Source organism: Ranitomeya variabilis, chromosome 2 (assembly GCF_051348905.1).
Source record: "Ranitomeya variabilis isolate aRanVar5 chromosome 2, aRanVar5.hap1, whole genome shotgun sequence".
NCBI classification, from domain to species: Eukaryota; Metazoa; Chordata; class Amphibia; order Anura; family Dendrobatidae; genus Ranitomeya; species Ranitomeya variabilis.
In genome coordinates, this window is record NC_135233.1 from 877,664,809 (window position 1) to 877,680,631 (window position 15,823).

The 15,823-nt window shown below is 52.7% G+C and overlaps 1 protein-coding gene across 1 annotated transcript in view; it reads right to left on the reverse strand.

The window, feature by feature from the left end:
• LOC143808073 (putative cation-transporting ATPase 13A4) overlaps positions 1–15,823 on the reverse strand; it is a 370,353-nt gene that overhangs the window by 38,501 nt on the left and 316,029 nt on the right. The window contains exon 26 of the mRNA XM_077290330.1: positions 10,942–11,113. Coding sequence (XP_077146445.1) covers positions 10,942–11,113 — 172 coding nt within the window. The remainder of the gene's footprint in view (positions 1–10,941; positions 11,114–15,823) is intronic.

Genomic DNA, 15,823 nt, shown 5'->3' on the forward strand with positions numbered 1-15,823 from the left:
GTACTCGGGATGGGTCCGGTGGTCATTAAAGGGGTAGTCACGGTGGCGGTGACCCATTTTGTGGCCCTGGGCATCCAAGTTAAAGGGAAGGTCTTTAAAGGGGTTGTTCTGAATAAAGAATGTTCATGATGCCACTTTTGGTACTCGGTCAGGGATGACCGACGCTGCTTAAAGGGGTCCACTGGGGATGATGTTATGTTGGCAGGGATGGTATGGCTTTCCACAGGTGAAGCTTAGTCCCCAGGGCTCCTGGTGTAATAGGCAAAGATAACAGATGGTGTAGTGCCGGAAAGAATTGGAGGACACAAGGTTGCAGTCTCTTTACCTTTTACTGGTAGTAAGCAGACACAGTCCAGGGTATGGATCACAGATGAAGGTGAGGTCCGAGCAGCCTGGAAGCGTTTCAGAATCCCCTTAGCCAGGTAGGGTTGGAAGACTTCCTTTCTGCGCTGTGATTTGAGTCCTTGCTGCCTTAGGCTTCACACAAGGTCCTCTCTTTCTCTCTGTCCTTTTAAGTAGGACACTATCCGTATGGCAGGCAACTCGAGCCGTTTTTCAGGTGTGCCTTCTCGTGGTGACTACGGGCTCTATATGCTGCTGTGACTTCAGGTGTTAATGGTGGACAGACGACTTGAAATCTCTTGCCCACCGGTTTCTGCTATGGGGCATAGAGTTACTCCCACAACCTCAGAATTCAGGCATCCGGTACTCTGTGCTGATTCTGGAGTGAGCCACTCACAGCTCCACTCCCAGTATCTTTCCTCTCCTTTTGCCTCTTCTCCCCTCACAGTCTCTCACAGACTGCTCTGTCAAGAGCTGCAGAACCTCATGTCTGTGTAGCACCCCAGGTAACCGGTTGCTACAGTGATGTTGCTTTTTCTTCTTTTCTTCACCCACATGCAACATATTCTGAATCCAGGCCAGGAGAGGGAGCTCAGGACTCAAATTCAGGGGAGCTTCCCTCAAATATGTATATATGTCCTGACCTGAAGGAGGAGTTAGTTAGTTGGTCCAGGGAGACCAAGGAGAGCAGACGTCTAGGAGACACAGAGCAGACAGAGAGGCCTGGCAGCCATGAAGGAGCTGCAGCCTTTTTGAAAGGACAGATAACCTGAAAGGGTTGGATGTGGAGTACCTGGAGAGGAAAGGAGCAAAAGGAGAGGAACAGGGCTCAGAGGGGAACTGTGACCGGGCACCCTCAGAGCCAAAGCGCAGGACCGGGTAACGGAAGCCCGAGGCTTTTGTGGGACTCTAGGACACAGAGCAGAACCAGAGGGCCAGGAACTGTATGTAATTGGCCCACACCACGCCTGAGACGCAGCAGCAACTAAGGAGCCTGGGGCATGATGGAGTCCCTGTGAAACGTCTCAAGCTGCCCGTCGTGCAGATGCCTGTCCCAGGACAGGGGGAAACTGGAGGACCCTGTAGGAAGCTTCATGCAGCAAGGACTTCACCTTTAACAGCTCTAGAGGCGCCTCACAGACAGACCTCACCTGGAGAAGGGGACCCTCCGATGCCTCTGAGCTGGCCAGGCCATACCACGACCCGTGCCTGGTGCCCTGGACTGTGGCCAGCAAACTCCAGTAAACCAGGTAAAGACTCACAACTGTCTCCTCTATTTATTCATTGGCACATACCATCATCTTAGCCACACACCATAGGACCCCTGGGGACCCCGCTTCACCTGTGGGAAGTGTAACACCCGTGCTTCCTCAACAGCCCCCAGGGGACCCCTTCAATGCAGCATCGGTCCCACTACTGACCGAACACCACAGGTGGCATCACAACAGACTTTGAACATTTTCCCCTTTAAAGACCGTTCCCCTTTAACATTGAGCCCCTGGGCCACAGACTGGGTTGCAGCCACCATGACATCCCCCTTGAGACCGGACCCGGTACCGAGTTCCCCACTGCCCTGGCTGGGCAACTTAACTTTGGCATCATGAACAGGATCTCATGCCTTGGCATCGCCGGGTACTGTGCACCATGGATTACAATGGACTGTGTTGTACGGTGTGGGATTATAGTATGGGCGCCATTGCTGCACCATGAGGCAGATAAAGGAGGACGTTCAAGAACCGGCGCAAAAGCTGGATCCACCTCCTTCAGAGACTCTATTGCCAGAAAAAGATGTCTGTCACAAGGACGGGTCCACCCTCAGAGGGAGCTGGCAGAAAAGTGCAGGAGGCACTGGAAAAAAAGCCCTGGACGTGTGAGAGAGAAGAACGTGGAAAAGCGTGGCAGCAGGATGGCTGCACGCAACCTGGTTAAGACCCCGCTGGACAGAGAAGAAGCGCTGCCAGAACTAGCAGATACCCTGAAAGATGTTTCTGGTCCACAGCGGTAAGAAACCTCGGACCTGCAACCTACCCTGGACCCGGAGCTCCTCTCCGCAGAGAAGGAGGTGCTGGCCCAGCAACTTCTAAAGGCCCAGATGACAGCGGTGGCAACCTGGAAAGAATCTCTGGTCCAGAAAATGATGACCACCTGACCACAATGTCAGTACTCACCAGCCACATCCCCGGCCCCAGCGCAGCCTGCACCTTTGACTTTGGTGGAGCGGAAAAGCGACACGCTGCTGGAGGGAGAGACGCCGCCGATAGAGAACCTGGACCTCGTGACTGCTGACCTGACAGAGCCGGAAAGTGAGGCCCAGCCAGAAAGCGAGACGCCAAACACAGATAGCGAGGTGCCGAACACAGAGACTACCATGCCGCAGGACCAAGCCCTGCAGCCTGCGGACCAGGAGCGGCATCCAGACATTCTGACCCCAGCGGAGGAGGCAAAACAAGACATTGGCACCAGCGAGACAGGTATGTTCACTGCCCCGGCAGCTGAAGACACTTTATTGGGACGACTAGCACTCCCACCAACTTTAGTGCTTAAATTACAACCGCCATAACCTGGGATCATATGACTGATGCATGTGACACATTAACCGAGCCAATGACCCTGGTAACATTGCCCCTGAAGGCATGCAGGCCCAAAGAGACAGTTACTTGGAAGCACCCTAGTACAGACCTTATGGGATTCCCAATAGAGGCCCTTTCAGCAGCTAATGAAGTGCAATTGATTGACAAGGAGGACTATTGTAGGCAGCAGATCCTTAAACTAGCAGCGGAGGAGAGACAACACCTAAATGGGAGGCCATGGAACAAAAAACCTGTTAGCCAAAGCCCTATACCGCACCATTAAACCTGCCAGTAGAGGACGTATTAGATCTGGAACTGTAGTCGCCTTTAATTTGGACAGAGGTTGGGGATTTATAAGAGAACAAATCGGACAAAGAGAACTGTTTGTCAACCACAGGGATGTGGAATCACACCTATTAAGAGGACACCCTGATCGTGATTTATACACAGGTGACAAAGTGAATTATACCCAGCACCACAGAGAAAGGGGATACTATGCACTTCATGTTAAATGGTGCCATGGACAGCATAATTACACCAGTGTAGCCACTGAAAGTGGAACACAAACCCAGGCTACACAAACCCCAAATGCTGAACAATTTTCAAAAGAGTCACCAGTTGTGACACCCAATAATGGACTTCCCCATTCAGGAAGTTGTACATGCCAGAAGGTGCCCTGGAAGAAGCAGAAGTATAGGACATTCACCTGAGTGAACTAACTGCTGTATATATGTTGTTTTGATGTTTTTCTCTGCAGTAATATGGATAAATGTTCCCTGGAAACCGTTTACTAAATAGTTTGGCACCTTTCCCGGTGCCCCTTTGCTTTGATATTGTCGCACGCTGGAAGCATGAGCAAGCCTGAATATATATATATATATATATATATATATATATATATATATATATATACTAGATGGCAGCCCGATTCTAAAGAATCGGGAGTCTAGAATCCATATATACTTTATTCAAATGTAAGAATAATTTGGTGGGCGGGGACCCTCGGCCTCCGATTTGGTTGGCGGGGCCCCACGGCCTCCAATTTGGTGGGCGGGGTCCCTCTGCCTCCGCTTTGGTGGGCGGGGCCGCTCGGCCTTCGATTTGGTGGGCGGGGCTCCTCGGCCTCCGATTTAGTTGGTGGGGCCCCTCGGCCTCCGATTTGGTAGGCGGGGCCCCTTATCCTCCGATTTGGTGGGCAGGGACCCTCGGCCTCCGATTTGGTGGGCGGGGACCCCCGGCCTCCGATTTGGTGGGCGGGGCCCCTCGGCCTCCGATTTGGTGGGCGGGGCCCCTCGGCCTCCGATGTGGTGGTCGGGGCCCCTCGGCCTCTGATGTGGTGGTCGGGGCCCCTCGGCCTCCGCTTTGGTGGGCGGGGCCGGGCCCCTCGGCCTCCGCTTTGGTGGGCGGGGCCACTCGGCCTTCGATTTGTTGGGCGGGGCTCCTCGGCCTCCGATTTGGTTGGCGGGGCCCCTCGGCCTCTGATTTGGTTGGCGGGGCCCCTTATCCTCCGATTTGGTGGGCGGGGACTCTCGGCCTCCGATTTGGTGGGCGGGGACCCTCGGCCTCCGATTTGGTGGGCGGGGCCCCTCGGCCTCCGATTTGGTTGGCGGGGCCCCTTGGCCTCCGATTTGGTGGGTGGGGACCCTCGGCCTCCTATTTGGTGGGCGGGGACCCTCGGCCTCCTATTTGGTGGGCGGGGACCCTCGGCCTCCGCTTTGGTGGGCGGGGCCCCTCGGCCTCTGATGTGGTGGGCGGGGCCCCTCGGCCTCCGCTTTGGTGGGCGGGGCCAGGCCCCTCGGCCTCCGCTTTGGTGGGCGGGGCCGCTCGGCCTTCGATTTGGTGGGCGGGGCTCCTCGGCCCCCGATTTGGTTGGCGAAGCCCCTCGGCCTCCGATTTGGTGGGCGGGGCCAGGCCCCTCGGCCTCCGCTTTGGTGGGCGGGGCCCCTCGGCCTCCGTTTTGGTGGGCGGGGCCAGGCCCCTTGGCCTCCGCTTTGGTGGGCGGGGACCCTCGACCTCCGCTTTGGTGGACGGGGACCCTCGGCCTCCGATTTGGTGGGTGGGGACCCTCGGCCTCCGCTTTGGTGGGCGGGGCCCCTCAGCCTCCGATTTGGTGGGCGGGGTCTCTCTGCCTCCGATTTGGTGGGCGGGGACCCTTGGCCTCCGCTTTGGTTGGCGGGGACCCACGGCCTCCGCTTTGGTGGGCGGGGCCGCTCGGCCTTCGATTTGGTGGGTGGGGCTCCTTGGCCTCCGATTTGGTGGGCGGGGACCCTCGGCCTCCGATTTGGTGGTCGGGGACCCTCGGCCTCCGCTTTGGTGGGCGGGGACCCTCGGCCTCCGATTTGGTGGGCGGGGTCCCTCTGCCTCCGATTTGGTGTGCGGGGACCCTCGGCCTCCGCTTTCGTTGGCGGGGCCCCTCGACCTTCGATTTGGTGGGCGGGGCTCCTCGGCCTCCGATTTGGTGGGCGGGGACCCTCGGCCTCCGATTTGGTGGGCGGGGACCCTCGGCCTCCGATTTGGTGGGCGGGGACCCTCGGCCTCCGATTTGGTGGGCGGGGCCCCTCGGCCTCCGATTTGGATGGTGTGGACCCTCGGCCTCCGATTTGGTGGGCGGGGACCCTCGGCCTCCGATTTGGTGGGCGGGGACCCTCGGCCTCTGATTTGGTGGGCGGGGCCCCTCGGCCTCCGATGTGGTGGGCGGGGCCCCTCGGCCTCCGATTTGGAGGGCGGGGACCCCCGGCCTCCGATTTGGTGGGCGGGGACCCTCAGCCTCCGATTTGGTGGGCAGGGACCCTCGGCCTCCGATGTGGTGGTCAGGGACCCTCGGCCTCCGATGTGGTGGGCGGGGCCGGGCCCCTCGGCCTCCGCTTTGGTGGGCGGGGCCGCTCGGCCTTCGATTTGGTGGGCGGGGCTCCTCGGCCTCCGATTTGGTTGGCGGGGCCCCTCGGCCTCCGATTTGGTTGGCGGGGCCCCTCGGCCTCCGATTTGGTGTGTGCTCTGCCTGGGGCCACTGTGCTCTGCCTGGGGCCCCATATGCTGCCTCGGGCCCCTGTGATCTGCCTGGGGCCCCATATGCTGCCTGGGGCCCCTGTGCTCTGCCTGGGGCCCCTGTGCTCTGCCTGGGGCCCCATGTTCTGCCTGGGGCCCCTGTGCTCTGCCTGGGGCCACTGTGCTCTGCCTGGGGCCCCATGTTCTGCCTGGGGCCACTGTGCTCTGCTTGGGGCCCCATAAACTGCCTGGGGCCCCTGTGCTCTGCCTGGGACCACTGTGCTCTGCCTGGGGCCCCATATGCTGCCTGGGGCCCCTGTGCTCTGCCTGGGGCCACTGTGCTCTGCCTGGGGCCCCATATGCTGCCTGGGGCCACTGTGCTCTGCCTGGGGCCCCATATGCTGCCTGGGGCCTCTGTGCTCTGCCTGGGGCCCCATATGCTGCCTGGGGCCCCTGTGCTCTGCCTGGGGCCCCTGTGCTCTGCCTGGGGCCCCATATGCTGCCTGGGGCCCCTGTGCTCTGCCTGGGGCCCCTGTGCTCTGCCTGGGGCCCCATGTTCTGCCTGGGGCCCCTGTGCTCTGCCTGGGGCCACTGTGCTCTGCCTGGGGCCCCATATGCTGCCTGGGGCCCCTGTGCTCTGCCTGGGGCCCCACATGCTGCCTGGGGCCCCATATGCTGCCTGGGGCCCCTGTGCTCTGCCTGGGGCCACTGTGCTCTGCCTGGGGCCCCATAGGCTGCCTGGGGCCCCTGTGCTCTGCCTGGGACCACTGTGCTCTGCCTGGGGCCCCATATGCTGCCTGGGGCCCCTGTGCTCTGCCTGGGGCCACTGTGCTCTGCCTGGGGCCCCATATGCTGCCTGGGGCCCCTGTGCTCTGCCTGGGTGTAGGACACTGGTGACGTCACTTATCTCCGGACATTAGCTCCGGACATTAGCTCCGGACATTAGCTTCGGACATTATCTCCGGACATTTGGTGGGCAGGGACCCTCGGCCTCCGATGTGGTGGTCAGGGACCCTCGGCCTCCGATGTGGTGGGCGGGGCCGGGCCCCTCGGCCTCCGCTTTGGTGGGCGGGGCCGCTCGGCCTTCGATTTGGTGGGCGGGGCTCCTCGGCCTCCGATTTGGTTGGCGGGGCCCCTCGGCCTCCGATTTGGTTGGCGGGGCCCCTCGGCCTCCGATTTGGTGTGTGCTCTGCCTGGGGCCACTGTGCTCTGCCTGGGGCCCCATATGCTGCCTCGGGCCCCTGTGATCTGCCTGGGGCCCCATATGCTGCCTGGGGCCCCTGTGCTCTGCCTGGGGCCCCTGTGCTCTGCCTGGGGCCCCATGTTCTGCCTGGGGCCCCTGTGCTCTGCCTGGGGCCACTGTGCTCTGCCTGGGGCCCCATGTTCTGCCTGGGGCCACTGTGCTCTGCTTGGGGCCCCATAAACTGCCTGGGGCCCCTGTGCTCTGCCTGGGACCACTGTGCTCTGCCTGGGGCCCCATATGCTGCCTGGGGCCCCTGTGCTCTGCCTGGGGCCACTGTGCTCTGCCTGGGGCCCCATATGCTGCCTGGGGCCACTGTGCTCTGCCTGGGGCCCCATATGCTGCCTGGGGCCTCTGTGCTCTGCCTGGGGCCCCATATGCTGCCTGGGGCCCCTGTGCTCTGCCTGGGGCCCCTGTGCTCTGCCTGGGGCCCCATATGCTGCCTGGGGCCCCTGTGCTCTGCCTGGGGCCCCTGTGCTCTGCCTGGGGCCCCATGTTCTGCCTGGGGCCCCTGTGCTCTGCCTGGGGCCACTGTGCTCTGCCTGGGGCCCCATATGCTGCCTGGGGCCCCTGTGCTCTGCCTGGGGCCCCACATGCTGCCTGGGGCCCCATATGCTGCCTGGGGCCCCTGTGCTCTGCCTGGGGCCACTGTGCTCTGCCTGGGGCTCCATAGGCTGCCTGGGGCCCCTGTGCTCTGCCTGGGACCACTGTGCTCTGCCTGGGGCCCCATATGCTGCCTGGGGCCCCTGTGCTCTGCCTGGGGCCACTGTGCTCTGCCTGGGGCCCCATATGCTGCCTGGGGCCCCTGTGCTCTGCCTGGGTGTAGGACACTGGTGACATCACTTATCTCCGGACATTAGCTCCGGACATTAGCTCCGGACATTAGCTTCGGACATTATCTCCGGACATTAGCTCCGGACAAAGCCACGGAAGTTGGTACAAATTGCAGGAAGTAGTATTCTAGGCAATTATATATATATATATATATATATATATATATATATATATATATATATATATATATATACACCAGTTTTGCTTTACAGGAGCAAAAATGTCTTTCTGACCTGTAATACCTGTTTTTCTTTTCCCAGACCAGGAGTACTGGTGTTAACGGGGGTGGGGGGAAATGTAGCACCCCAGGTAACGGTTGCTACAGTGATGTTGCTTTTCCTTCAAGGAAGGTAATGTCATGCTCAGAGGCAATGGAATTCTCTACACCAGGTAAGGCACCCACATGCAACATATTCTGAATCCAGGCCAGGAGGGGGAGCTCAGGACCTGGATTCAGTGGAGCTTCCCTCAGATATGTATATATGTCCTGACCTGGAGGAGGAGTTAGTTAGTTGGTCCAGGGAGACCAAGGAGAGCAGACGTCTAGGAGAGACGCAGAGCAGACAGAGAGGCCTGGCAGCCACGAAGGAGCTGCAGCCTTTGGGAAAGGACAGATATCCTGGAAGGGTCAGAGGTGGAGTACCTGGAGAAGAAAGGAGCAAAAGGAGAGGAACAGGGCTCAGAGGGGAACTGTGACCAGGCACCCTCAGAGCTGGAGCTCAGGACCTGGTACCGGGACACCGAGGCTTTTGTGGGACTCTAGGACACAGAGCAGAACCAGAGGACTTCACCTTTAACGGCACTAGAGGAAAGGCTCACGGACCTCACCTGCAGAAGGGGACCCTCCGTTGCCTCTGAGCTGGCCAGGCCATACCGCCACCCATGCCTGGTGCCCTGGACTGTGGCCAGCAAACTACAGTAAACCAGGTAAAGACTTACAACTGTCTCCTCTATTTATTCATTGGTGCATACCATCATCTTAGCCACACACCATAGGACCCCTGGGTATCCCGCTTCACCTGTGGGAAGTGTAACATCCGTGCTGCCTCAACATCCCCCAGTGGACCCCTTCAATGCAGTGTCGGTCCCACTACTGACTGAACACCAGAGGTGGCGTCACGATAGACTTTGAACATTTTCCCCTTTAAAGACCATTCCCCTTTAACGTTGATCCCCAGGTCCACGGACCAGGTCGCAGCCACCATGACATCCCCCTTGAGACTGGACCTGGTATCAAGTACCCCACTGCCGTGGCTGGGCAACTCATCTGCACGGCCCCGCCTCTCCTCTAGACTGACTACCTAACTCCTCCTCCAGCCAGAATATGTAAGGAAGCCCCCCTGAAACTGGGTCTAGAGCTCCCCCATCTGGCATGGAGTCAGAACAGTGATGTGTGTACGTGTCACCTGTTAAAGGGATCCCTGTCGTTTCCAGGCATAGCATCACACTCCCCATGAGGAAGGCAATACTACTGTGACAGCTGGACTCTGGGGTGACACTGCCATCAAGCACAACCCATCCTAGATTTTAAAGGAGGTAGGAAGGGGCTGGAAGAGACAGAGGTAGAGTCAGAGCAGAGTCCTGTCACATTCCTCTTTTCAGTCGACCTGTCAGGACACTGAGTGGAGCTGAAGATAAAAGAAGCAAAAGATAAACATTCTTCTTTAGCTGACTGAAAATTAACATTCATCTCAGTCAGCCTACAGTTTTAGTGTGTCTGTCTCGTGCTTCCTGCAGTCCGTCCTACTGCATGTCCTGGCAGTAGCCATGTTTAAAATCCTGACAGAGTGCAGTAGATAAAACATATGTTTTTGCTAAATAAAGGTATTTAGAAAAATGTTTAATATTTAAATGTACATTATTTATTTATTTTATTACATTTCAGAGAACCCCTTTAAATCACCCACCATTGTTTTGTTTATTTCAGCACTGGAGTGATACTACTAACATTTGGTCCCTGCACTTAGTAATATACATACCAGCTGCCGAATTCAACTCTTCCTGATGCTGCAATGGTCTCGCGTCACCATCTTGTGACCGCAACTTCTGACTGACTGTAAGTGAGAGGTAATGGTCACAAGTAGGGTTGAGCGAAACGGATCGTTCATTTTCAAAAGTCGCCGACTTTTGGCAAAGTCGGGTTTCGTGAAACCCGACCCGACTCCAGCGTGGGATCGGCCACGTGGTCGGCGATCTTGGCGCCAAAGTCGCGTTTTGAATGGCGCCTTCCCCGCCATTTTTTCAGGCAATTAATTGTGGGCAGCGTGATGACATAGGCTCCGGCCTGGTTTCTGCGGCGTCATAGAGCCATATTACCGTTTGGGCTGCAGTGATTTCCGGAGTCAAGCACAACATATGCTTTGCACGGAGGAGAGAGAGAGAGAGAGAATAAAAAAATAATCCACATTGACTTGCATTGGGTTTCGTGTTCCGGTCTGGAACCCGACTTTACAGTAGAGTTGGCCGATTTCACGCGATCCGACTTTTGAGAAGGTCGGGTTTCACAAAACCCAACTCGATCCTAAAAAAGCAAAAGTCGCTCAACCCTAGTCACAAGCTCTCAATGTAAGTCTATGAAAGTCTCATTCTGGTCCTGTTCTGCCTTTCATAAACTTACATTGAGTTGTGACTTTTGGATCGCTAAGCAAACACTGGAGCTATCTGGCAGGTTACAAATTGCTGGAGACTGACCAGTGCAGCGCCACGATCAGATGAAGATGGCGTCTGGTGAGTATAAGTGCAGGTAACTTAGATTAGATATTCCACTCCAGGGCTATAATAAAAAAAAAATGCTGGAGCGGTTCTTTAATATAAGCTAAGATTGCATTTTGGCTATGCAGAGATGCAACTTTCTGAAAAAAGTTACACAAGTACTTCCTTATATCTAAATATCATTCGCCAAGCAGAGCAGCTGGTTGGTGCCTCCTCAGAACCCAGCTATAGCTATGCCCCTGTTCAATTGGAATATACCTGTAGTTAGATGTGCTGTACCATGGCTGCTTCTGCACAATTACGAAGGCGCAGATCTGAATGGCCATATTTAGAAGAATGTTAAACATTACAGATAACAGTAGAGGAGGGGATATCAGCTGTGCTGGAGGTCTGTAAGGAGCCAGTTTGGGATAAGCTTGTGTTAAACTCACTGTTATAAGATAGGTAGAGAAAAAGGGACAATACAATTAATGTGCAACATTTTACATATTGTCATGTCAATTACCTGTTAGACCCCCGCAAAGCAAGATCAGGTCAACTCATACATACAGGAGAGACTATCAGTGGTACCGTAATTTTTTTTTTTTTTTTTTTTTTTAAAGTAAACTACTGACTCAACATCATCCTGACTTTACATTTAGTAACTTTCTGTACTATGAAAATGTGCAATACCTTACAAAGGATTCATTGTATTATCACCGTTATCGAGCCCATAGACCTTCCCGTAATACTTTATCAAATCAGAACACATGGCATTATCGTAAAATTCTACTTCTGGTTGTTGACAATAAACCGCCATAAGAATGTAGTTATGAAATCATGACCACCGTTACAATTCCCTACAATATTGTCCAGTATGAACGAATGGGTGCAGCCTGACTTGCCTGCTGGGGGTATTCTGTGCTAAAGAACAACAGTACTAAAATAAATAATAAAACAGAGCAGCACTATAAAGTCTAAGCTTATTTGTTCTGCTAAGGCTTCAGTGCTCTAATCATATTACCATTCTAATTAGTGAGCATGTAAAGGCCCCGTCTCACTTAGCGACGCTAAAGCGATCCCGACAACGATACGACCTGTCAGGGATCGTTGCTGCGTCGCTATGTGGTCGCTGGTGAGATGTCAAACAGTGAGATCTTCCAACGATCGCAGCTGCGATCTCACTGTTTGACATCTCACCAGCGACCTGTAGCGACCTGTACAACGATGTCACATGGGAGCTATTATGACGATTCAGTGTCTGAGTCGTCAACGAGGTCGTTGGTAAGGTGTCAAACACAGCGATGTGTGCTACCCAGCGGGACCTCAACGATCAAAAAACGGTCCAGGCCATTCCAACACGACCAGCGATCTCACAGCAGGGGCCTGGTCGCTGCTACATGTCACACATAGCGAGATCGCTACTGAGGTCGCTGTTGCGTCACAAAACTTGGGAGACGGGGGCTTAAGAGTATGTGTGCATTGGTTGAATAGGAATGTAACTTTGCAAACACTTAAGCACCGGACCTGATTTCATACAAAGACAGTTTTCTACCCCCTTCTCATATCAGTTAACGTTCTACAGTATGTGTTGATGACATGGTGAGATTATGTCTTATTATGCAAGGCATTAAACAGAAACTTTTTGTTCTTTCATTGAGACTATTCAAGTTTCTGTGCAATCTTCTGATAAGGTCAGAATGTATACCCAAGGCTCTCATCTGTTATCTAAGAATCCCTCCCATTCCATTTTTTATTGGCTAAACCTGTGCAATTGTGTGTGTACTGTGGTCTCATGTCATTTTGTTAATATACTCAACAATCGCTGTCTTTTCCATTTCCAGCACCGATTTGGTCCTCTTCTAGGTCACGTGACAGCGATTCTGACTCAACCGATCACAATGGGGTCTACGTGTGAGCCGGAAGTCACTACTAAGGTTCGCTCACACTTGTATATAAATAATCTGTGTGTTGACCATGTGCAGTTGAGTTTTTTCTCCCCGGCAGCTATTAATCTTTCACAGGACCATTTAGGGTACCGTCACACAGTGCCATTTTCATCGCTACGACGGCACGATCCGTGACGTCGCAGCGTCGTATGATTATCGCTCCAGCGTTGTAGACTGCGGTCACACTTTGCAATCACGGCGCTGGAGCGATGCCGAAGTCCCCGGGTAACCAGGGTAAACATCGGGTTACTAAGCGCAGGGCCGCGCTTAGTAACCCGATGTTTACCCTGGTTACCAGCGTAAACATAAAAAAAAAAAACAGTACATACTTACATTCTGGTGTCTGTCTCCCGGCGTTCTGCTTCTCTGCACTGTGTCTGCGTCAGCCGGAAAGCACAGCGGTGACGTCACCGCTGTGCTCGCTTTCCGGCCGGCGCTCACAATGCAGAGAAGCAGAACGCCGGGGGACAGACACCGGAATGTGAGTATGTACTGTTTGTTTTTTTTACGTTTACGCTGGTAACCAGGGTAAACATCGGGTTACTAAGCGCGGCCCTGCGCTTAGTAACCCGATGTTTACCCTGGTTACAAGCGAACGCATCGCTGGATCGGTGTCACACACAACGATCCAGCGATGTCAGCGGGTGATCAAGCGACGAAAGAAAGTTCCAAACGATCTGCTACGACGTACGATTCTCAGCGTGATGTCTGATCGCAGTAGCGTGTCAGACACAACGATATCGTAACGATATCGCTAGAACGTCACGAATCGTGCCGTCGTAGCGATGAAAATGGCACTGTGTGACGGTACCCTTATTACAGTTTCCCATCTTACAGATTGGCAATCTATCAATAAAAATTTGATGCCACACCGATGGTCTGTATGGCATCCGATGTTTTTTTTCTCACACCGATCAGATTTCAGAGTGAAATTGCACTACGCTGCAATTTTTTTTCTCATTCCAAACACAGCTGAGAAAAAATACACAGAACTGCACTGCCTTATTGAATAACATTAATCCGATTTTTTTATCAGACTGCACTCGTCCGAGTTATACGCCATTGTAAGTGAGCCCTTACAATGTATTCGTATGGAGCCTTCTTCTGACACTCCATAGACTTATATTGTAATAGCAACTTCCCGCTCAATAACCATCATTTGACCCAAAAGAGGACTGAAACGGTATCAGAAAATGGGAAAGATGGCAATTTAAAAAATATTAATGCACCTACACTACAGTAAACACAAATTTATACAGGTGTGCCTGAAAACAAATATTAATGGGAGTGCTTCTTTAAGCAGGTAAAGGACCGACCTGATATACAGCAATGTCTATTTTTACCATACCTTCTGGCTTACAATGGTAATGTAACTTAACTAAGGCCTTATTCACTTGGTCAGTTTTCCCATCTGTTTTTTGCCTGCTTAAGCAGCATCAGCAAGTCATACTTTGCACTATTATAGTCAATGGCCCCTTCATAGGAATGATTTGCACAATGAACAAGCGCAGACAGAATCTGATTTTTAAAAACTGCAGCAGATTAACCAAAAACAATTGCTTGTGAACAATTGAATAAATTAAAGTTTAAAAGTGTTCAGTGACCTGGGAAAACAGAGAAGAGATATATTTTTTGTAAAACAGATAACAGTGAATACAATATGTATAATAAGGATGCAAAATGTACCTGATAAGGACATACGGACCGAAAACAGACATGAAAATGGAGGAAAAACGCATCTCAAAATGCTCAATTTTCATGTTGAAAAGTGCATGATTTTGAAATTGGCTGTGTGAATAAGGCCTAAATATGTTATAATAACTCCTCATGGCTGTTAATTTTAATGCATTGCTGCGTTAATATTATGCTTGCATATATCTTCCTAATATCCTTAATTTAACCTAACATGTACATTTTAATTTTAAAGAACCCCTTTGTTTTTTATTCACCTTCATATAGGTTTCATTAATATTCCTTGTGTGGAGTAAAATATTTACCGGTCGTGGTCTTCTACTGCTTCTAGTACTTTCTGCACCACATGACCAAAGTTGTGACCAGCCAAATCACTCCGGTGTTTGCTTGGCAGACCGTAAGTCACTTCTCAATTTAAGTCTGAGACTCGAGGCGGTTATAGTCTTACACTAAGGGTCTGTTCACATCTGTGTATAAATACACCGAGGGCAATGTGAGAAGACATCGCATTGCACTCGCACCAATATTGTTCAATGAGGCAGTGTTTTACCTCAGCTGTAATTGGGGTGAGGAAAAAATTGCAGCATGTTGCGAACAGTATGGCCGAGTATATCGGACGAGACTCGCCAATGTAAGTAAAAAAAAATCGGAGGGCACACGGAGCATGTGAACCCCGAAAATTTGTCAGCCAAGTACAGTAAATTCAAAGCCTGCACCATCGGAATAGATAGATAGATAGATAGATAGATAGATAGATAGATAGATAGATAACATCCAGATTGATAGTATCTGGATGCCAATCTGACTAAGTATTGACTAAACCATCAATATAATCCAAAAAATTGGAGGCACCACATAATTCAGAGTGAAAAAGTAGTACTGTTTAATAGCCCATCATAACGACTTTTCAGATCTAAAGTAAAAACTAGTGATGGGCGAGCACTAAAATGCTCGAGTCGAGCAAATTGGAATACTCGGGTACTAGGCCACAACAACGAGCCCAATGTAAGTCTATGGGAGACCCGAGTATTTTTACCGCAATCCCCCCCCCGGGGGTCCTTTTAAGATCTATAAACTTCTGAAAATGTTGGAAACACTACTCAAATGACACTGGAACCTCATGGGGATCGCCCCAGGAAGCATTCCTGACTCCTAGTTCACAGCTTTAATAATTTGTTTCTGAGATTCATGCCATTTTCCCTGTGCCACAAAAGACACATTAAAACGAAACCAAAATGGGTTTTGCTGGGAAATATGTCAAGGTACATCCTTTGCAGGTCAATGACTTGCCTGTAAGGCCAAATATTTAACCCCAGACCAAAAATTTCCTCTCCCACTTAGGATTAGTTCAGACGCAGCATTATTGAAGCGTTTTTCAACTTTAACATTGCTTTCAACCACTACAAATGCATTCACTGGGAAATGTCATTGTAACATTTAACACCCCTAGCTGGCCATGTGGTGTGTGACACATAAGCAAACCCATCTTGTTTCATTCACGAAGGAGGGACTCTTAAAGT